The 24,192-nt window shown below is 41.5% G+C and overlaps 1 protein-coding gene across 3 annotated transcripts in view; it reads left to right on the top strand.

Moving 5' to 3' along the window:
• The first annotated feature begins 4,132 nt into the window (after positions 1–4,132).
• The window catches only part of Coq3 (coenzyme Q3, methyltransferase), a 32,562-nt gene continuing 12,502 nt past the window's right edge, over positions 4,133–24,192 (top strand). The window contains exons 1-3 of one of the 3 annotated variants that reach the window (XM_027403452.2): positions 4,133–4,287; positions 21,456–21,573; positions 24,002–24,154. In XM_027403452.2, coding sequence (XP_027259253.1) covers positions 4,167–4,287; positions 21,456–21,573; positions 24,002–24,154 — 392 coding nt within the window. In that variant the 5' untranslated portion in view covers positions 4,133–4,166. Of the gene's footprint in view, positions 4,288–10,967; positions 11,023–11,620; positions 11,641–21,455; positions 21,574–24,001; positions 24,155–24,192 lie in introns of those variants that run through there. The other 2 variants (XM_027403453.2, XM_035439949.1) reach the window with 2 other exon arrangements.

Raw genomic sequence — 24,192 nt, 5'->3', positions numbered from 1 at the left:
GATAATTTGCATGCTTTTTATCATTAAATCTGTAATTTTTAAAACCTTTGTAACAAAGGCCCAGAGGCAGTGGCGAATGCCTTTGATCCGTGAGGCAGAGTAATGTGGATCTCTGTGGCTTCAAAGCCTTCCTGGTCTACAGAAGGAGTTCCAGAACAGGCTCCAAAGCTACAGAGAACCCTGTCTTGAAAAATCAACGAAGTATTCATGACAAATCAATGACAAAGCTACACTTTTGTTATGATTGATTGTATTTCCATCTGTCAGATTTTTGTGGAAAATTTATAATTTCTTTTTCATGTGACATGTTTATCTGAGTATAAAATAATTTTAGAAAAGGACTTGCATAATTTAGGATATGAATGCTAAATCATACATGAAATCTAATTAGATGTAAACGTTGATTATGACATCCTTTAAAAACAAATAACTTCAATTTTTGAGACATTCAGTCTGAATTGGTTAATCAGAGCTGTTTTTAAGAGATTCTCTTTTGAAAGTCTGGAAAGAGGGCTCAGTGGTTAAGAGCACTTGCTACAGCTCTTACAGAGGACCCAAGTTTGCTTCCCAGCACCCTTTCTAGGCAGCTCACAGTCCTCTGTAACTCCAGGCCTAGAGTGGTTAAGACACTCTCTCTAGCCCACACCTCCCCCCCCTCTCTCACACACAAAAGCATAGATTAGAGAGAGGTGGATCGATTTCTCTTCAGGGCTATTGAAAGTTGCCTCAGCTGGTAAAGATGCTTGCCACAAATCCTGGTGACCTGAGTTTAATCCTCAGACATCAATGATGGAAGGAGAGGATCAACTCTGAAAGCTGTTCTTTCGTACCTTAAAGTGTTTCAGATCAAGCTGCAAGTGAAATAATAATTTTACCTTAATAATATCATCTGAGAATTAATATTGTTTATCAAAAACCTTAAAAGGCCTGCTTTTAAAATTTTCTCTCAAGAGTTCAAAAAAAGGGAACTACAAATAAGTGAAGGAACTAAAATCTGAGGGGGAAAAGGCATTGACTCACACACAGTTGCTCCTCTGTGTGTTCTTTATTCTTCTCTCTTGTTCTCCTTCCTTATGTGTTTATCTCTCTGTTTCTCCCCAGTTTTGGTATGTATGTATGTATGTATGTATGTATGTTTGTTTGTTTGTTTGTTTGCAACAGTAATTCTTTTTGCAATACAATGTGAGGCTTGAATTTCTAGGGGTCAGCAAGGCAGATAAGATTTACACAAAGCAATAAACTAAAACTTGGAGGAGACGCTTTTAGCATCAGTTGCTTAGGGCTGTAGGTCAAGGAGAGGGTCTAAGTTTAGTTTGCACAAGAAACAAAACCTAGTGCCTTCCAGTGCTCTGTCTTCAGTGGTGGCACAGACCTTCAGGAAAGTTTACTTCCATGAGGAAGAGCAAATGGACTGATTATCTTCTCAGGGAAAACTGGAGGGAGCAGTAAATCACTGAGCTAAATCTTGAGTTAATAAAACAAGTTTGAGCATCTTTTAGTGCAGCTATGAATCATCAACTTTGGGCGTGGGTATCTGGGAATGTCTTAGATGGAATGCTTTTGCCTGGGGCCCTAAACACTGACCATATGTCTGTCAATAAGGATAGTTGCAGGAAGGCAGATCTTTGCAATGACAGTAGAGAGGGGAACAAGGACCAGGTCTCACACGAACCTAAGGAAAGTAATCAGTAACTAGGACCTGCTAATGGAGAACAGATTTCACACATAGCTAAGGAATATAATCAGTAAACTCTAAATGCATGGGAGAATTTGTTCCCAGTAAATGATCAGATAGTGCTGAACTGTGGGAACTAAATCCCAAGTTCGTTGCAGAAAGGAATAAGCTACAGGAAGAATCTACAGCAAGAAACAGCCGATTCATTCACAGGATCCTAACCCCAATACAACTTTTGTACTGTTCATCCATCAGGAGAATCCTTAATTCTTCTGAGTTATCTTGTGATAGGATGGCTGTATAATTACTGTGTGATCTTGCGGCTGGTAGCAATTGTTAAACTAAATGTTCTGTAACCATCCTACACTTGATTTGTGCATGCCTGCACATTCACAATAAATTCGGGGATGGGGGATTTTCTAAAAGATTCAGTATTCTCTAGGAATTACAGTGTTTTGTGGAATACAGTTAGGCCCAACTCCATTAAGATAATGTAATTTGGAAAAGGCCCCACATAAATATTGTGCATCTTTCATTAATTTGTTTTCTGCCTTTGTCGACTGTCTTGTTGACTGCATTTTCTTTTTCTTTTTTGATTTTTAAAGACAGTCTTTCTCAGTTTCTTGACTGTCCTGGAACTTGCTTTGTAGACTAAGCTGGCCTCAAACTCAAGAGATCCACCTGCCTCTGCCTTCTGAGCACTGGGATTAAAGGCATGTGATACTAACTGCTTGGCTTAAAACATTTTTAACATACTGAAATTTCTAAAGTAAACTAAGTATAATGAATGAATGTATATTCTCTGTTAGGTGCCCAGAGAGGCCTGAAGATGGTGTTAGACGCCCTAGGTAGGGAGTTAGAGGTAGGTGTGAGTCACAGGTGGATGTAGGAAGTTGGCCCCTCCTCAACCATCTCTCCAACTTCTATATAAGTTCAGTTTTAAATAGAATTTGGCAGGATAGAGTTTCTCAGAGTTACCAAGTGATAGACTTTTTGAGTAAATAAAAAAACCCATTCAGCTGAGTGGATGTAGTAGTAGATTATTCAAAAGGTAAAACTAGACATTAAAAGACAATTTTTGATGGGAAAACTAGAAAACACATGAATGCTAAATAGGTGTTGCGTTTTCTAAAATACGTATAAGCTAGTTTACAGCTTGTTTATAAGTTAGAGTTACTCTGGGAAATGTTTGCAACTACATACTGCATTATAGTCAACATGATTTTCTGACACAGCACAGAAAAGTTTTTTTTTTTTTTTTTTTTTTTTTTTTTTTTTTTTTTTGTTGATGTGCTGGAGTTTAGGAAGCTCTTTGATTCCTAGTAGTATTTAAGGCATATCACTGATTGCCTTTGTTGAAATGAAACTGGTATACATTTAGTGTAAGTACAATACAATGACAGGAAGTCCTTAGAATTTTAACCATGTTTGCATTGTTGACCTCCCTTGGACCTGTCAATCCAACAAAAGCGTAAGACTATGTTAACTTTTGTGTAGAACTTTTCTGCCTTCATTTGGAGAAATGGCCATGTATCTCCAAACACAGGAACTCTGAATATGTTAACAGCAGCAGAAAAGGCTGCAGCTCTCTCCCAAGGCTAGTATTTTAGCTTAGGAGATGTAAATGAGAGTTAATCTCACTGATGAAAATGTAGAATGATGCCCTAATGTTAGAAATTTACCATTCTTTATGGTGAAAAACTTTTATTTTTCTTCCCCCTAGACTACCTGGTTTAAAAACTGCTATGTTAAAACACTAACCAAAAAGCAATTTGAGTAAGGATTTAGAGATTCTAATCCATCATAGAGGGAAGTTAAGACAGGATCTAAATGAAAGCTGCTTATTGTCTTGCGTATTGGGCTTTCTGAGACAACCTAAGACCAGCCGGAGGGCTGGACCCTCCCATATAAGTCAATGAAGAAAATGTCCCACTTACATACCCACAGTCCGCTCTAATGAAGGCAGTTCAAGTGAGGCTGCATCATTCCCTGGTGACTTTAAAGTGTCAAGTTGACGAAATGTGCAGTCAGAAGTAAACTTTTCTGCTGCATGCGGTGTATCCTGTACAGAATATTAGATCAGTTTCAGAAAACGTACTTCATTAAATTTGGACTTCTGCTCTCTGTGATACCTTGAGTGCCTTGAAAGAGAAAGAGTTCTGCTCTTGCAAGAAGTGCGTTCATACTTGTGATTTGGAGTATTAGAGTCGGGGTCTTCCAAGAATACATATGTCTCTCGGGAGACACCGCACACAGTGATACGTAGGGGAGATAAGTAGGAACAGAAGATCTTCATGGGCTTTTTATACTATAAAGGAGAGTTTGTTGTCTCATTGCAGACGTAATTTGGCAGAAGAGCTCGTATAAACAGTGTCCACAAAGTTCACATTCACTGTATTGTAAATGCAACACACCGGCAGCCGACGGAGTGCGACAGCGGAACCCTTCTTCTGGGGATGTGTTGTGAGGAGGGAACCGGAAAAGGAGCGGGATGATTGTCGCGATGTGGAGCGGTCGAAGGCTGAGCTTTCTTGGGGTTCGCTTTTTAGAAATGCTTAGGTTGCGATGTCCCAGGGCAGTAACCGAGCCTTCTCGTGTAGCGTCCTGGTCTGGTGAGTGTCGCGGCGGAGGTTTCCCCGCAGCGTTCCGTCGCCGCGGGCGGCTCTGCGCAGGCGCGGCAGAGAGCGGCGGGCGGTCGCCGGCGTCATCCGGTTCGGCCACAGTCCTCACCCCGGGTGAGGCTACGATCCTCCAGCTCGCAGAAGCCGAGGAAAATTTGAGAACTAGGGATCCGGGCTTCGGGGAGCGTTTTCCGGTGGCCGCCGCCGTGTGGCCTACGACCTTTGAGCTTCTGGGCCGGGAGCTGGCATTCGCCTTGCTGGAGTCCGCAGGTGGTGCTTGTTCTCCTTAGCCCATCAAGGGAGACGCACCTGCTGATCACATAGAGCCCTGTCACTATTTTGTGCTCATTATCTTACCACCCCCACCAAATAATTTAATTAAGGCATTTGTGCTCTTTTGTTTTTGTTTTTCTCTGTCTAACATCCAAGCTGTCCTGGAACTCGCTCTGTAGACCAGGCTGGCGGTGAACTCACGGAGATCCACCTGCCTCTGCCTTCCAGGTGCTGGGATTAAAGTGTGTGCCACCACCGCCCAGCAGCCTCATTTACGCTCTCGACTAATAACAATTCATCTGTTGGAAATAAGATTTTAAAGAAGTAACTAGTTGCATCTAGTGCTATAGATTTTGAACTCCCAAGTAGTAATAAGCAGAAAATTAAGTTTATTCTTTATATGAAAATGGTTGCTATATGGTAGAGTGGTATGGATGGGAATTTTAATATGACAATAAAGGTAACAAAACCTACTTAAATCTACTACTACTCCGTTGAAAAAATTATTAGGATAGTTTTCTTTTTCATCTTCAGACTTATTTATCCGTGGTTTACACTGCCCGAGGAGAGAGATTTTACACACTTTTTAAAAAATGTATAGCATTTTAAAAATTTAAATTAAGAACAAGCCTGCTTCACATGTCAATCCCAGCCTCCTCTCCCTTCCCTCCTCCCACGCCCCCACCAACCCCCCATCCTATTCCCCCTCCTCTCCCCAGGGAGGGTGGGGTCCTCTCTGGGTGATTCCCAAAGATTGTTAAATCATCCAGGGCAGGACCTAGGCCCTCCCCCATGCGTCCAGGCTGAGAGCATTCCTCCATGTGGAATGGGCTCCCAAAGTCCATTCGTATACCAGGGATAAGTACTGATCTACCACCAGAGGCCCCATAGATTGTCGAGGTCTCCTCACTGACACACATGTTCAGGGGGTTTGGATCAGTCCCATGCTGGCCTCTCAGCCATCAGTCTGGGGTCCATGAGCTGCCCCTTGTTCAGGTCAGCTGTTTCTGTGGGTTTCCCCAGCTGGTCTTGACCCGTTTGCTCATCACTCCTCCCTCTCTGCAACTGGTTTCCAGGAGTTCAGTTCAGTGTTTAGCTGTAGGTGTCTGCTTCTGCTTCCATCAGCCACTGGATGAAGGCTCTAGGATGGCATATGAGGCAGTCATCAATCTCATTATCGGGGGATGGCATTTAAGGTAGCCTCTACTATTGCTTAGATTGCCAGTTGGTGTCATCCTTGTAGATCTCTGGAAATCTCCCTAGTGCCAGATCTCTCCTCAAATCCATAATGGCTTCCTCTATTATGATATCTCTCATCCTGTTCTCTAGTCTTCCCCTGACTCAATCTTCCTGCTTCCCCATTTCTCCTCTCCTCTTGCCCCCCTCTCTTTCTCCCAGCTCCTAATCTGCTCAGGAGATCCTTTCTCCTTCCCCTTCTCCGGGGTACCATGCATGTCTCTCTTAGGCTTCTCCCTGTTTCCCAGTCTCTCTGGGGGTGTGGATTGTAGGCTGGCCATCCCCTGCTCCATGTCTAAAATCCATATATGAGTGAGTACATATTATGTTTGTCTTTTTGTGACTGGGTCACCTCACTCAGGATGGTTTCTTCTAGTGCCATCCATTTGCCTGCAAATTAAGAGAGCAAGGTATAAGTCAATATTAGTCATAAACTTGGAAATATAGCTGGGAGTACATATCTAACTTTAGCAAATTTTAGGGATAGGTGATCTTGTATCATTTGATCATCTTTTATATGCTTTTATTTTCTAAACTTATGTTTTTAAGATTTTATGTTATGTGTATAGGTGCTTTGCTTGAATGTGTATCTGTGTACCATGTGGGTATTTCAAGCTGTCAGATGCCAGAAGAAGGCGCTGAATCCCTGGGACTGGTGTTACTGATGGTTATGAGTTGTCCTATTGCTGACAGGAAAGGAAGCCAGGTCCTCTAGAAGAACAATCTGAGCCATTTCTCCAGTCATATGTATACATATATACTTTAGTGTATGCCTTTTATAAACAGAAATTTTGTTTTGTTTTTCGAGACAGGGTTTCTCTGTGTGACAGTGCTGGTGGTCCTGGAACTAGCTCTGTAGACCAGGCTGACCTCAATATTGCTGAGATCCACCTGCCTCTACCTCCCAAGTGCTGGAATTGCCTGCCTGGCCTATAATCAGAAATTTTAAAAAAGAACCAACAAAACCTCTACATATTTTGTAGGAAGAATAACTAATCTATATTTGGGATCAGGGAAAGTCTTGAATGAGGTGGAGGACAAATGTGGTTAGAGGGCAGGAAGGGAGTACAGAATGGGACAAAATGTTTTAGGGCATGACAAGCCCATGAAAAGCCATGTATACTCCCAGAAAGTGACTATCCTGAAAACTAGAAATGACAAGAGGAATAGCATGAGACATAATGTTCAGTTGGAACTCACTATGTAGGTCAGGATGGCCTTGAACTCAAGAGATTTGTCTGCCTCTGCCCAGGTGCTTGAATTAGAGGTGTACATTACCACACCCAGCTTTTAATATGTTTGCCCTGTAAGTGAAAGTGTCTGTGAAGGCCAGAAGAGGGCCGCAGAGTCTCCAGAACATGAGTTACAGCTGGTTGTAAGCTCCCTAATATGGATGCTAGAAGCTGACTCCAGTACCCACATGGTTTATCACAGCTGTCTGAAACTCCAGTCCCAGGAGATTCAATGCCCTCTCCTGACCTCCATGGACACTGTAAACATGGGGTGTATGAAATATACACGTAGGCAAACACATAAAATTAAAAGAAATCTTAACCAGTCTGAGGTCAGCCTGGGCAGCTGGAATACATTGTGAGATCCCCATCTCAGAACAATAGCAGCACAAGCAAATAGCAACAATAACAATAAAATGTGAAGGGCTTAAAGATAATTACGTTGACCACAAAAAGACAAAAGTGGTATGTAAATGATCATAAAATTTAAGATAAGATACTTTACCTCACCCATGATGAATTAAAACTACATTAGTAGACCATTTTCACAAATTATCAAGGAGAAAAATATTTTGTTAACATGGTGTGTGGTCAGTGTGAGTCACCAGTCACTAGACACTCACATACATTGTCTATTGGGTTATAAATTGATTCAATGTCTATGAATGGCAGTTGCAAACTTGCAAATGTGCTAGAGAGTTGTGTTTCTTGTAGACAGCAGCTAGTTGTGTCTAGTTTTCTAATCCAGCCAGCGTGCCTGTGCTTCTTTATTGGTATATTGAAGCCATTTATACTTAAGGTTATTATTGAAAGAAGTTTCCTAAGCCCTGTCATTTTCTGGTTGCTTGGATTATTTTTTGTTCTTTGCTTTTTCCCTCACTAGTATCATGAACTCACTGGTTTGGTGTGTTCATAGATTCTTTGCTCTCCTTTGTTTAACTGCTTCTTTCATGAAGTTTTTTCTTTCCTATGATCTTCATGGTTGTTTTGTTTTGCTTTGAGACAGAGTCTCACTATATAGCTTTGGGTATCTGGAATGCACTATGTAGACCAGTTTGGCCTCAAACTAATAGAGATCTGCCTGCCTCTGCCCCTTGTGCTCATGTGACTGGGGTGTTCTTCCTTGTTTGTAGTCACAACCTACATGTCTTTGGCATGTAGGTTCTGACTTGGTGATCACGATGAATTGCTTTAATCTGTGCTTGTCTTGAAATGCCCTTACTTCACTGACAACTTTATGGGCAGTATTTTGTTATCGTTGGCCTCCATCCCTGATACTCTACTTGATTCTATAGATGATTGCTTTCTTTCCATTGTATTATTTTTTCTTTTTTCTTTAAATTAGAAACAAGCTTGTTTCACATGTCAATCCCAGTTCCCTCTCCCTCCTCTCTTCCCCTGTCCCTCACCGACCCCCTCTCCCATCCCCTTTCTGCCCCCCCAGGGAGGGTGAGGACTTCCATGGGGGAGCTTCAAAGTCTGTCATATCATTTGGAGCAGGGCATATGCCCTCCCCTGTGTGTCTAGACTGAGAGTATCTCTCTATGTGGAATGGGCTCCCAAAGTCCACTTGTATACTAGGGATAAATATTGATCAGAGACCCAATAGATTGCCCAGGCCTCCTAACTGACACCCATGTTCGGAGAGGGGGGGGGGTCTGGATTAGTCCTATGCTGGTTTCCCAGCTATCAGTCTGAGGTCCATGAGCTCCCCGTTGTTCAAGTCAGCGGTTTCTGTGGTTTTTTCCAGCCTGGTCTTGACCCCTTTGCTCATCATTCGTCCCTCTCTGCAACTGGATTACAGGAGTTCAGTTCACTGTTTAGTTGTGGGTGTCTGCCTGCCTCTGCTTCCATCAGCTACTGGATGAAGGCTCTAGGATGGCATATCAGGTAGTCATCAATCTCATTATCAGGGGAGGGCATTTAAGGTGGCCTCTCCACTATTGTTTAGATTGTTGTTGGGGTCATCCTTGTAGATCTCTGGACATTTCCCTAGTGCCAGATTTCTCTTTAAACATATAATGGCTCCCTCTATTATGGTATCTCTTATTTTGCTCTCCTCTATTCTTCCCCTGACTCAACCTTCCTGCTCCCTCATGTCCTGCTCTCCCCTCCTCTTCTCCCTTTCTCTTTCTCCTAGCTCCTTCTCCCCTCCTACATGCTCCAATTTCCTTCAGATTTTTTGTGGAGTACAGGTTTTCAAAGTATGACCTGATGATTCTCTGGATTTCCTCAGTGTCCATTGTTGTGTCCCCCTTTTCATTTCTGATTTGTTAATTTGCATGTTCTCTCTTTGCCTTTTGGTTAGTTTGGATAAAGATTTGTCTATCTTGTTGACTTTCTCAAAGAACCTACTCTTTGTTTCATTGATTCTTTGTATTGTTTCCTTTGTTTCTACTTTATTGATTTCAGCTTTCAATTTGATTATTTCTTGGCATCTACTCCTACTGGGTGAGTTTGCTTCTTTTTCTTCTAGAGCTTTTAGTTGTGGTGTTAATTCTCTAGGATGACTATTCTCCAATTTCTTCATGTGGGCACTTAGAGCTATGAACTTTCCTCTTAGCACTGCTTTCAAAGTGCCCCATAAGTTTTGGTATGTTGTTCTTTGTTCTCATTGAATTTTAGGAAGTCTTTAATTTCTTTTTAAAAAATTTCTTCCTTACCCAGGAATGGTGTAATTGTGCATTGTTCAATTTCCATGAGTTAGTAGGGTTTCTGAAATTTGTGTTGTTGTTGAATTCTAACTTTAAAGCATGGTGGTCTGGTAAGATACAGGGGGTTATTCCAATTTTTTTGTACCTATTGAGATTTTCTGTATTGCCGAGTATGTGGTCAATTTTAGAGAATGTTCCATGTGGCACTGAGAAGAAGGAATATTCTTTTGTGTTTGGATGGAATGTTCTATAGATGTCTGTTAAACCCAATTGGGTCATAACTTCTATTAGTTCCTTTGTTTCTTTGTTAAATTTCTGTCTGGTGGTCCTGTCTAGTGGTGAGAGTGGGGTGTTGAAGTTTCCCACTATAAATGTGTGAGGTTTTATGTGTGATTTGAGTTTTAGAATGTTTCTTTTTTTTGTTTTTGTTTTTGTTTTTTGAGACAGGGTTTCTCTGTATTGTTTTGGAGGCTGTCCTGGAACTCACTCTATAGACCAGGCTGGCCTTGAACTCAGAGATTCACCTGCCTCTGCCTCCCAAGTGCTGCTTGAATGTTTCTTTTACGAATGTGATGCCTTTATATTTGGGGCATAGATGTTCAGAATTGAGACTTCATCTTGATAGATTTCTCCTGTGATGAATATAAAATGCCTTTCTTCATTTCTTCTGATTGATTTTAGTTTAAAGTTTAATTTATTAGATATTGGGATTGCTACACCCGCTTGTTTCTTGGGTGCATTTGATTGGAAAATCTTTTCCCAACCCTTAACTCTGAGGGACCTTCGGTCTTTAAAGTTGAGATGTGTTTCTTGTATGCAGCAGAAGGATGGATTCAGTCTTCGTATCCACTCTGTTAGCTTGTGTCTTTTTATAGGTGAGTTAAGACCATTAATATTGAGGGAAATTAAGATCCATTGAGTGTTTATTCTTGTTTGTTTTTTATTTGTTGTTGGTAGTGGTATTGTATGTGGATTTACCCTGCTTTTCTTTTGGGGTTTGGTAAAGTGGGGTTATCTATTGCCTATGTTTTTATGGGTGTAGTTAACTTCCTTCTGTTTGTGTTTTCCTTCCAGAACTTTCTGTAGGGCTGGATTACTGGATATGTATTGTTTAAATCTGGTTTTGTCATGGAATATCTTGTTTTCTCCATTGATGGGGGAAGTTCTTCTGTGTATGTTTTTCTTATTGGTTGTTGAATAAAGCACTGTTGGCCAATAGGGGAGCAAATTAGGCGTGACTAGGAGTTGAGGAGGATTCTGGGAAATGTAGTAGAGATGAGAGTAGCCATGTGATCGCCAGGAAGACAGGACACATTCCACTGGCATCCTCAGTAAGATAAGTTTATAAAATATATAGTTTAATAGTTATAGTTGATGGTTAAGACTGAGCTAGCAGATAAGAAATCCTAATCATTGGCCATCAGCATTGTACCTAATATTAATCTCTGTGTGTAATTTTGGGAAACCACATGGCAACAGGGCTTGGGCAGCTGTTGGAAAGATTTTTTGTTACACTCCATCTTTTTTTCTTTCAGATTTTTTATTTGAATTAGAAACAAGCTCCCTTCTCCCTTCTCCCTCCCGTCCTCCCCTACCACTCCCCCCCAACTAAAACCCTACCTATCACATATCCCCTCTACTCCCCCTGGATGGTGAGGCCCTCCATAGGGTTTCATCAGAGTCCATCATATCCTTTGGGATAGGGCCCAGGCCCACCCCACCACCCCCCACCCCCTCACCCCTGTGTGTCTTGGCTCAGGGAGTATTCCTCTATGTGGAATATGCTCCCAACATCCACACCTATGCCAGGGATAAGCACTGAACTACTACAGGAGGTCCTGTAGATTTCCGAGGTTTCCTGGATGAAATCCATATTCCTGAGGTCTGGATCAGTCCCATGCTGCTACCCCAGCTATCAGTCTGGTGCGCAAGAGTTCCCTGATGTTCAGGTCAGTTGTTTCTGTGGGTTTCACCAGCCTGGTCTCTATCCCTTTGCTCTGCACTCATCTTTCTCTGCATCTGGATTCCAGTTCAGTTCAGTGGTTAGTTGTGGGTGTCAGCTTCTACTTCCACCAGCTGCTGGTTGAGGGCTATTGGGTGGCATATAAGTCAGTCATCAATATCATTATCAGGGGAGGGCATTCAAAGTAGCCTCTCCTCTGTTGCTTAGATTGTCAGCTGGTGTCATCTTTGTAGATCTCCAGACATTTCCCTAGTGCCTGATTTCTCTATAAACCTAAAATGTCTCCCTCAATTATGGTATCTCCATTCTTGTTATCTTCTATTCTTCCCCTGACTCAATCTTTCTGCTCCCTCATGTCCTCTGCATCCCTCCTCTTCTCCCCTTCTCATTCTCCCAGCTCCCTCCAGCCTCTTCCCGTGCTCCCAATTTGCTCAGGGGATCTTGACCCTTTCCCCTTCTCCAGGGGACCATGTATGTCTCTCTTAGGGTCCTCCATGTTTACTAGCTTCTCTGGCAGTGTTGATTGTAAGCTGGTAATCCTTTACTTTATGTCTAAAATCCACATATGAGTGAGTACATATCATGTTTGTCTTTTTTGGTTACACTCCATCTTTATTGATTGAAATCTTTGCTGGGTATAGTAGTCTGGGCTGGCATCCGTGGTCTCTCAGTGTTTGTAGAATATCTATCCAGGACCTTCTGGCTTTCAGAGTTTCCATGGAGAAGTCAGGTGTAATTCTGATAGGTCTGCCCTTATAGGTTACTTGGCCTTTTTCTTTTGCTGCTCTTAATATTCTTTCTTTATTCTGTATGTTTGGTGTTTTGATTATTATGTCTTGAGGGGACCTTTTTTTGTGGTCCACTATTTGGTGTTCCTTAAACTTCTTGTACTTTCATTGGCATGCCTTTCTTTAGGTTGGGAAAGTTTTCTTTTATGCTTTTGTTGAATATATTTTTTGCACATTTCAGGTGGGTTTCTTTACCTTCTTCTATACCTATTATTCTTAGGCTTGGCCTTTTCATGGTGTTCCGAATTTCCTGGATAATTTATGTTAGGGATTTGTTGGACTTAAGATTTTCTTTGGTTCATGAATCTATTTTTCCTAGTGTATCTTCAATGCCTGAGATTCCCTCTTCTATCTGTTGTATTCTGTTGGTTATGTTGTATTCTGTAGTTCCTGTTCATTTACCCAGATTTTCTATTTCCAGCATTCCCTCAGGCTGTGTTTTTTATTGTCTCTATTTCAGCTTTCAAACCTTGCACTGTTTGAATTGTTTCTTTCAGTTTTTGGTTTGTCTTTTCCTCCATTCCTTTAATTTTTTCCCATTTCTTTAAGGGATTTTCTCATTACCTTTTTGAGGGTCTCTGTCATCTTCATAAGATTGTTTTTAGGGTTGTTCTCTTCATCTGTGTTGCTGGTATGGCGTCCCTAGTCTCTGGTGGCATCATATTGATCTTTCTGTTGTTGACTGTGTTTTTATACTGTTGTCTTCCCATCCCTTTTTCCAGTGGATACTGGTGGGGTCTCTACCTCTCCTGGTATGGCACCAAGGTTCTCTTCCAGTGGGTGAAAGCAGGTTCAATACTCCGATGTCTTTCCTCTTCCCAAGGGTTCCGGCTTCATGAGTTCTTACTCATGCTGGGTGGGCTTTCTGGTGATATAGCTGCCTTTCAGTGGCTCTGGCTCCTGTATCATCCCATATTCCTATAACTAGTGCTAATGAAATCATGATTTGCCGGTTGGACTTTGGTTTGTGGTTATCTCCCTATTGTTGATTTTTCATCGGCACAGAAGCTGTGCTTTAATCTGCTGTTGTCTCAGCCACTAATTGTGGCTCTGACTGCGCAGTTACTGGCCTGCTTCTCTGGCAGCAGCCTGGCGGCTTAGGCTGAGGCCTGGTGGGAATTCTGTTACTGCAGGCACTGGCTCTGTTGATGTCGCCAAATACAGCTTTTAATTAAATTTCTCTTGTTCTATTTATCAATAAGACTCAGGAGTCAGAAGCTGGGGTGAAAACCTGCTAGCTCAGAGAGGTTGAGTAGCAACTAGCTAAACTATTCTCTTTGTCCATGTCTTCAAAAGAGAGCATCTTTCTGCTCTGCCAAACCAAAAAAGAAAAAGAAAAAATAAAGCAGATAAAATAAAAATAAAAATAAACCCAAGCCACTCAAAGCCCCTCCCTACCACTTCCTGTGTTTCTTTGTTGTCTTCCAGACATCCTCTGATTCTCTATGGTTACTTTCTGTCAACTAGTTGCTAATTTGGCCTCCTGACCCAAGGTTGATTCTATTTAATTATGGCAAATGCAAACTCCGGGTTCACAGTTTGATCAAATATCCCACAATGCCCTGTCTTGGGTGTATAGATGTTTGTTCACATCTCACCCAAGAAGGGATCAAGAGAACCAAGGATGAGGTATTTAGGATTGGTTGCAAGGCCCTTGCAAAGGGTGCTAAGACATGAAACACCCATGGGAGAAACTCCAATAAGGCTACATGTCCCCATGAGATAATGTATCTCCTTACTGTAGTGGTGGTTTTAGGCCTCATGAATGGGTGACAGAACATGTGGCCAAAACCAAGCTGTCTGGGCATGTTTGTGGGGAATTCCAGGATGGCCATCTTCCTGTACTTGGTAGGGTGGCATGTCTTCTTGGTGAAGGGTTCCACCTTCTGAGTTATGGGAATGCTCTCTAAATAACTAGTGGGCTAAAGGACGTCCTGGAAAGTGGAATATATGGGTCAGTCTTAAGCAGGCTATGGCTTCAGTGATGTAGCCTTTGTTTTTGGCCATATGACATGTATGAGGGCGCATCTGTCTTCTAGAAAGAGCTTGTGGGAGTAAGGGGGGAATTACAATTTTTTTTAAAGCAAGCAAGCAAACCCCAAAACATGCTGTTTCTAGCCTCTGTATAAGTCACTAATCTGGAAAAAAAGTGAAAAAAAGAGGTGTAGGTGTGTTGTGTCTCACAGTTGGCAAGATTCAAGTGAGAGAAGAGTGCAGGTTGGGTGTGTACTAAAGACTCTTCCTGGGATTCAGAAAGTTGGAACCCTTGGGAAGTAAGAGAGATCAAGGTTAAGGTGATAGACGATAGCCCTCAGGTCCAGTCTTTGATAGAGAAAGAGAAAATCCATAACTGATCATGTAGATAGGACCTTAGGAATGGCTCGATCCAGGAGACCATGCAAAGGAGTAGTACTCTGTCTCTCAACTGTATGGCCTGGAAAAGACTTTGTTTTCCAGATAGAGTCTCACTCATTATGTAGCTTTGGACATCCTGGAACTCACTGTGTAGACCAGGCTGGCCTTGAACTCTCAGAGACCCATCTGCCTCCGCCTCCCAAGTACTGGGGTTAAAGGTGTGCACCACCACAGCCACCTCAGGAAAAGACTTTTAAACAAGCAATAAAAGCCTGTCACAGTCTTTGTTTTACAGCGTCCTGAGCATGGATGGGATTAGTCTTTGTGCTGTAGAGGCAGAGAAACCAAATAATAGAACCATCCATCCTTTCTGTAGACAAAGGCTGTATAACTCGAGGCAATAGGAGAAGAGTCAGTTCTCGGTGGACCAGCTTATTGCAAGCTGTTGGGAACACTTGATTATTCCCTTCTAAGATCACATGACATTCAGGAAATAGAATACAGTATAGGAAGGACATGCATTACCGGGAAGTGAGAATAAAAGTTCTTCAGGCTGGTCAGAAGTATGTCCACAGGAAAGTTAAGAAAGTTGATTCAGAAGGGGCTTCAGTGGCTTTGCTGAATGCTATGGGAGGATAGGCTTTAGCAGCCCTAAGTGATCTAGCCTGGCATCTAAATAATGTTCATAAAATGATGAAGCACTCAGGAGGGGATGAAAGAATGAGAAAGCAAACAATGGGTGCTGTCCCAGTTAGCTGAAAGCGAGCATTGCAGTATTGGGTACAGCTGGAGTTCCTAGGGGAAAACAGATGAAAAGCCAGATGATGTGCTTGTGAGTGTTTGGAAAGCTTTAAAGTCCGATTGGCAGTTCACCAAAACCTTACAAAGACAGATGGAAGACAGGCATGTGCCCACAGTACCTCTTGCTAAGGAGGAAGAAGATGTCCTAGAGTTACCTGAATGAAGGTCATGTTTAGGGTCTTGTAGAGTTCACAGCTTTGTTGATCTGTTTCTCATGTGCAAAACAACAACAAAAAAAATGGACTTTGGTGGAATGCCTTTGGTTTCCTATCTGGGCTGAGTAGACATTTGTTTGTGTCTCCACAAGAAAAGCCTCCCACATCAGAAGGTAAAGTCAAAATACTACCAAGTATAGAGAAGGGAAAAAAGAAACAAAGGATAAGAAAAATGACTGCCCCTAATTGGAAGGGGGGGAAGCATAAATAAAATTAGATGAATTGAAAGGAAATGACGGATACACACAGAGAATAAAAAGAAGACAGCTGGAGAGATGGCTCGATGTTTAAGAGCACTTGTTGCTCTTTTAGAGGATCTGGGTTTGGGTCCCAACACCTACATGGTGGCTCACAACCCCTTCTCTGACCTCTGTAGACACCAGAAAATGCACATACATTCATCCAGGCATACATAAAATAAATAAATAAATAAATAGGTAGATAGATTGTAGTTGGAATTTTCTTTGGGTTGCCAACTAGCTTCCAAATAAAGACACAGAGAATTATAATTATGAATGCTCTGCTTCAGTTAAGGCTTGTTCCACTAACTTTTTTTTTTTTTAACTTAATTTAACTTGTTTCTCTTAATCTGTATTTTGCCTTGGAGCTTTTTACTTTTCTTTCATTCTGTATGTCTTTCTTTCCTGCTTCCTCAGTGTCTGGCTGGCTCCTAGAGTCTTCCTAGTGTCTCTTTTTCTCCCTCTCCCCAGCTGAAATTCCTCCTCCTACTTACTCTCCTTGCCTGGAAGTCCCACATCTGCCTTCTCCCTCACTATTGGCCATTCAGCTTTTCTTTAGACCAGTCAGGTGCCCTAGCAACACATCTTTACATAATTAAACAAATGCATCACATCTTTGCATACTTAAACAAATATTCTGCTGCAAATGTAACACATCTTTATGTAGTTAAACAAATACAACACATCTTTGCATAGTTAAAAATATTACACAATAATAGATAGATAGGATTACATTAATAAATAAATTAATAAATAGAACAAGATGATGATGAAGGGCTAGTAAGCTGTCTCTTGATTACAGGCCTGACAACCTGAGTTAGGTCCCTGGAACCCACATGGTGGAAAGAGAACTAATTCCCAGAAGTGGGGACACACACACACACATCCAGAGAGGATGGGGGTAAGGGAGATTTCTTCTGGTTCCTTAAAATTTGGAGACTTCTAGTCCAGTGAATAAAGAGGGAGAGCTGAGCTTGTGGGCTCTTGTCTTTGCTTATGCTATTGCTGAATAGTGTTTTTAAGTGTCCAGTGTCTTCTGGAGTAATCTTCACCATAGGTGTTTTCCTTCTTTGCCTTCTGTGGCCAGGGCAGGTGTCATACCCTCCAGATGATACAATGTAGGCTAGCTGTTTTAGCTTGTGGGTGTCTCCCAAGTGAGGTGGGAAGTGACCACAGCACTGGGATGAGTAAAAGCAAAGAACCTGTTGCCCTACCTGCAAGGCCTAAGTATTAAGCACCCTGCTGGAGAGATGTCAGTGTGGGTATGGTGTACCCCTCTGGAACTTCAGAGTGCATAGACTTCAGCAGTGAGGGACAGAGACTTATCATCAATAGTGTGGCTACCCACTAACTCAGTGTCAGAATTGTCAAAGTCCAGGGACATTGTGGATGAAATCTGGTTCTGCCCACCAAGAGTGGAGGTAGCTTGCCTTATTCACTTCCACTCTGAATGAGCCCCTCAGACCCTTTGGCTCATGTAACATGAAAAGTAACAGACCCAGAGACTGATATTGGGGTTCAAGCTTCAAGCTGAATATCAGAAAACAAGGCAGCTGGCCACTAGCTTCTTACCTCTACCTCAGGCTGAATGGGCTGGTCTTGTCTCCATGAGCTCTCACCAAGCACCAGACTTTAACCTCTCCTCATTGTGGCTGGAGAATGAATGCCTCATCTGAACACTGAAGACCTGACTTCTATATTTTATATCCCTCTAGTGCTGGGATTAAAGGTGTGAGCTGTAATTCTCTTTTAGACTAGTTCAGTGTTGTGTGGATCTGGGTGGCTTTGGACTCACAGAGATCCTCTATTTCTTAATCCTGAGTCCTAGGATTAAAGGTGTGTACCACCACCACCTAACTTCTGGCTGCTGGGATTAAAGGTGTGTGCCTGGCTTTTATGAGTTGTGGCTGAATTTGCTTCCTGAATCCTCGGCAACCTTTAATAAATCATAAATATTATATCACTACAGGCTTATTTGGCCCCTCCTTCTTCTTATAGCTCTTCTGGGCCATTCTTCCAGGAGCTGTGGCATGCTAAATTGGGGTTTCCCAGGCTGTGGCTATTCCATGATATGGCTCCTGGGGTGGGTCGTCTTTACCAATAGTTTTTTTTCAAGATGGCACCTGGCTGTTGTTCACTGAGCAATACAGGGTGACAAAATGGGATTTGTCTTTGGTGCTGCTGAACTGTGCTTCAGAGCAGTCATTGTCTCACCAAAGCCTGTAACTGGGTTTGAGGTTGTCGACTGGCTCTTATCTGATTTACATTTTGGAAGCAGCTCAGGCATGGCTGGGGCTGGGTTCAGCTTGCTTATCTGTGGCAGGTTTCTTTATTTTTGTTCTTTTCTAGTTTCTTTTTGCTTCCCTCATGGGTTTCCAAAGCATTTCCTCTATTTCTCTTTGGAATAAAGACCGTTTCCCCCTTTTTCTGACTTTTAGTAGCCTCTAGTCTTCCATCTCATCCAAAACTCCCATTGCCTTCCTCTCTGCCCCCGCCCCATGCTCCCACTTTGTTCAGGGGTTCTTGTCCCCCTCCCCTTCTTTGAGGGACTATGCAATCTTCTCTTGGGGTCCTCCTTGTTTCCTAACTCCTCTGGCAGTGTGGATAGTAGACTGGTAATCCTTTGCTCAATGTCTAAAATTCATATGTGAGTGAGTACATACCATGTTTATCTTTTTGTGACAGGGTTACCTCACTCAGGATGGTTTCTTCTAGTTCCATCCATTTGCCTGCGAATTTCAAGATCCCATTGTTTTGTTTTGTTTTGTTTTCTGCTGAGTAGTACTCCATTGTGTAAATGTACCACATTTTTTCTATCCATTCTTCTTCAGTTGAGGGGCATCTGGGGGGCATTCAGTTCAGTTGCTTCCATGTTCTGGCTATTACAAATAATGCTGCTATGAACATAGTTGAACATATGTTCTTATTGTATGAATGTGCATTCTTTGGGTATATGCCCAAGAGAGGAATTGCTGGATCTTGAGGTAGACTGATTCCCATTTTCCTGAGAAACCACCATACTGATTTCCAAAGTGGTTGTACAAGTTTATACTCCCAACAGCAATGGAGGACTGTTCCTTTTTCTTGACATCCTTTCCAGTATAGACTGCCATTGCTGTTTTTTATTTTAGCCATTCTGATAGGAGTAAGATGGTATCTCAGTTGTTTTGATTTGCATTTCCCTGATGGCTAAGGATGTTGAGCACTTTCTCAACTGTCTTTCAGCCATTTTAGATTCCTCTGTTGAGAATTCTCTATTTAGTTCTGCACTCCACTTTTTAATTGCATTGTTTGGTGTTTTGGTGGCTAGCTTCTTGAGTTCATTATGTATTTTGGTGATCAGCCCTCTGTCAAATGTGGTGTTGGTGAATACCTTTTCCCATTCTGTGGGCTGGTGTTTTGTCTTGCTGTGTCCTTTGCCTTACAGAAGTTTCTCAGTTTCAGGAGGTCCCATTTATTAATTGTCAATCTCAATGTTTGTGCTACTGGTGTTATGTTCAGAAAGTAGTCTCCAGTACCTGTTTCTTTGAGGGTACCAGCTACCTTCTCTTCTAGGAGGTTCAATGTGGCTGAATTTATGTTGAGGTCTTTGATCCATTTGGGCTTAAGTTTTGTGCGTGTCGATAGATATGGATCAATCTGCAATCTTCTACATGTCTCAGTTCAGTTATACCAACGCCATTTGTTGAAGATGCTTTCTTTTTTCCATTGTATAACTGTCAAAAATCAGTTGTTCATAGGTGCGTGGGTTAATATCAACTGAGAGAGGGGAGGAATACAGGAAGGAAAGAAAGGAGATGCCTTGATAGAAGGAGACAATACAAGTATGGTGAGAGGTCTGGCACAGGGGAAATGTTAGGGGATCCACAGGGATAACTACAACTAAGAATCCAAGCAGTGATGGAGAAAATGCCATTGATGCCCTTTCCCTATAATGAGATTGATATCTACCTTGGTTACCATTCCTAGAGCCTTCATCCAGTTGCTGTTCAAAGCAGAAACAGGTACCCACAGCTAAGCACTGAACCATACTCCTGGAATCCAGTTGTGGAGAGGGAGGAGGGATGAACAAAGGAGCCAAGTCGGGGCTGCAGAAACCCAAAGAAACAGTTGACCTGACCTAGTGAGAGCATGGAGACCCTAGTCATAAAGCTGGGGAAACAGCATTGGACTAAACCAAGCCCTCTGAATGTGGTGCCAGCTAGGAGGCTAAGACAGTCTATGGGACCTCTAACAGTGGAGCCAGTCTTTAACCCTAGAGCACAAATGGATTTTGGGAGCCTATTCCCTATGGAGGGATACTATTGCAGCCCAGATACAGCAAGGAGGGCCTAAGCCCTCCCCCAAACAATGTGACAGACTTTGAAGGCCCCTGGTGGAGGGTCTTACTATCCCTGGGGAGGAGTTGGGGGGTTGGTGGGGAACATGGGAGGATAGGAGGGTGAGGGAATGGGGGGATGGACATGTAAATATAAGTAGTAATTAAAGAATTAAATCATTTCAGTTAGCTAGCATGGAACTGGCATTATTTCAACTAGTTTTGACTGTCTAAAATTAATATTTCTCTGTAAAAGACAAAATAGTTTCTATTTGAATATATTTTGTGATTTTTTTTTTTCTAGACAGTGTTTCACTGTTTATCTTTGGAGCCTGCCCTGGAACTTGCGCTATAGACCAGGCTGGCCTCAAACTCACAGAGATCTGCCTGTTTCTGCCTCCCAAGTGCTGGGATTAAAGGTGTACACCACTACCTGCTATTGTGATTTTTTTAAAAAAATATAACCTAGTGTAAAAATTAGTGGCAGGGACTAGAGAGATGGTTCATTGCTTAAGAGCATTTGCTTGAAGAGGACTGGAATTTGGTTACTAGTACCCATATCAAGTGACTCGTAACTGCCTGTAGCTCCAACTGCAAGGGTCCAACATCCTTTTCTAGCCTCCACAGGTACCTGCATGTGCATAGTGCACACACACACACACACACACACACACACACACACACACACACGCATATATACACACACAGACACCCACACACATATACACATACACAGACACACACAGAGACACACACCTACACATACACAGACACAGACACATACATATATGCACAGACACGCACACATACACACACACATATACACATACACAGACACACACATACACACACATGTCAAAAAAACAGTGACAGATTTTACATGTTCACTACTTAATTTTGATAATTTTATATGAAAGAAAGTAAGACCTTTATTTTGTTTTTAATTAAACCCCAAATTAAGAAACTCATTTGTTTATTAGTTGCAATATACCATAAGAATATCATATAAAATTTTTTCAGCTATGTTCATAGAAGGAATCACATGCTTTTCTCTGGATACTAAACTTTGTTTTCTGCTAACTCAGGTAATCAACTCACTAGGAATCTACAGATTAAGCCATGGGAATTGAGTGAACACAGGACTATGCGGTTTAGATCAGACAGCATGACTTTTTCCTGTTTGACCAGAAAAAAAACTTACAGGTGAGTTTATTTATTATTCTGGTAGAGATTTACATAACTCTGTGTAATGGTAGTTTAGTTTTGATTATGTTTAATAAACTTGGACAGTATGTAAAAGCTCATTGGTTTAATTAAAGTAGTGTTTGTTCATTTAAATATCCTTAAATACTATGTTGTAATAATTTTTAAACTTGGAAAACTTCAAGTTCACTGAAAATTTGCAAGAAAATATAGTATATAGCCAAGTACACTATTTATTCAATTTCAGAGACAATTTTTATTTTTCAGAGAAGATTAGGTACATCTCTTTCCAGTTTACCAGCCCACTTCCATCCTGGAGAGTGCCTTTTTCTTTCTTATTAACCCTCATCTCTATCACTAAAAGAAAAAAGGAAAAGAGAGAAGGCTGTATTAAGGACATGGAGATGTTTTACTTCTGTGTAATCCCCTTGTGATAGAACAAAAACATAAACAGACTAAGGTGGAGAAGTCTATAATGTTAGGTAATATTAAATCAAAAATGTGTGTTTAGATTTTACAAGATAGTGTTTAATCTTGTGAGAAATATCTCCCAGTACTAGTTAAACTGAGTTACTTCCTAAGTGCATGCCCTTGTGTCTTGTGAGAACCTTTGAGATTAGGTGTAGGTGAAACTCTTCCTAGTCAACAGAACAACTACTTACTGTGTGTTACCTTTTGTAAGTTAGTCCTGGTGACTGAAGATTTGACTTAGTCATGCTCAAGGAAACCCATAGTCCTAAGAAAATATTAAAGGAAAGTGATAACTTGGATTTACATTTTAAAAATCACACTCATTTGTGTGTGTGTGTGTGTGTGTGTGTGTGTGTGTGTGTGTGTGTGTAGAGGGAGGTGTCATTCATGCTTTGACACCCTTATGGAGGTCAGAGAATGACTTCCAGGAGTCATTTCTCTTCTTCAACCATGTGGGTCCCAAGGATCAAATGCAGGTTGTCAGGCTTAGAAGCAAGAGCCTTTCCACAGTGAGCCATCTCATTGGCATGTGGTACTTGAATTTAAATAAGAAAAAGGAGTAATAACTACAGAATGTACCCTCTAAATGAATCTAAGAGAAACAATAAAGAATTGAGTGGCATTATTTTTTCTGATTTAATAGCCTAATTATTTTTGGCCAAGCAGAACTTTGGAGTATTTTCCTACACTGTACTGACATGCAGTTCAGCATTGTGAGTAATTTTGTTTTGCTCCCCCTTTTCTTGTGAGTAAAAGAGTGAGAACAAATTACATACTTTTTCTGATCTCTTTTCTTCAAATATCTATTTGATAATTATCTCCTGAGAAACTGCTATGTTCCAGGAACTGTACTAGTCCCTAGGAATAAAATGATATTGCACCGTCCATGCCTTCCCTTCACAGTAGGTAGTCTGGTGAGTAACAACATGATCAGATGATTATACAACCCCATGAAAAGTACAAAGCGACAAAGGAGTTAAGATGGGGGAATGTGACCCACATTTGAGCATCAAGGAAGATTTTATAGATGATATTCTATTTAAATGAAGATTCAGGGAGGAGAGACTTTAGTGCTTAGTAGAGGAAAGGGAGGGCTGTAGGGAAAGTGGTCCAGGCAGAAGCGACCACACACACAGGTGTGTGAGGGAAGAACAGTCATGGCCAATCAAAGGCTGTGTGGCTAGTGGGAGAAGATGAGGAGAAAATGAGTTTTGAGAGGAAGGAAGCTGGGGGGCCGTACTCTAATTCTGAGCTTTCTTTCATGCCAAGGGTTTTAATCTTTCCCCTAATGGCATTGGAAGCCTTGCAAGCATTTTATGTGAAAAAAAAATAACTAGATTTTTATTTCAGAATAATTTGTCTGTAGTTCATCATGGAAAACATGATGGTGGTGATGTATGGAGCCACCAGACTACAAAGGAATAAAAACCGTGGTTGGAGAAGATGGTGGACTTAGACTTCCATGATAGCTGTGAAAGTGAGGGAAGAAGGCAGATGAATAAGACAGTGGTCAGGAGATGGTAAAGTTTAGACTTCCATGATGGCCATGGAAGTGGAGGGAAGGAGGTGGATGGTAGAATCGTTTGTGTTCAAGTCGGGGCCCAACCGCCTACTTGACTTCTCCGAACTTTTCTTTTCTCAACTATAAAATAAGGATAATAGTACATTTGTCCAAAAAATAACATGTCTTATACAGTACCTGGCACTTACTAAGTACTCAATAAGAGATAGCTATTATTGTTATTATTATTGTTGTTGTTATTGTATTAGATGTGACTTAGAAGGGCAGGCTTTGTCCTCAAAAGCTTGTGATTTATATGAGCAAGTGATTGTGATCTTGAGCCCTCTCTATATATTTATAATCTAATAACTTAGAATATCTTTCTATACAGTATACTCTTTTTAACATATGCTTTAGAACAACAATATTGCCTGATTCTTTGTATTCATCCCTTAGGCCCCCTTGGAAACACGTATACAGTACTTCACAAACAACCGTTGACAGCAAGGAGATAAAAACCTTCCTGGCCCTGGCTCACAAGTGGTGGGATGAGCAAGGAACATTTGCACCTCTACATTCTATGAATGACCTGAGGGTGCCATTCATTAGGTAATATTCCAGAAACTCTTTAAGTCTTTAAAAGTGCA

Source organism: Cricetulus griseus, chromosome 2, assembly GCF_003668045.3.
Source record: "Cricetulus griseus strain 17A/GY chromosome 2, alternate assembly CriGri-PICRH-1.0, whole genome shotgun sequence".
NCBI classification, from domain to species: domain Eukaryota; kingdom Metazoa; phylum Chordata; class Mammalia; order Rodentia; family Cricetidae; genus Cricetulus; species Cricetulus griseus.
The sequence above is the reverse complement of the archived record's forward strand: the minus strand, read 5'-3'. Positions and strand labels throughout refer to the sequence as shown.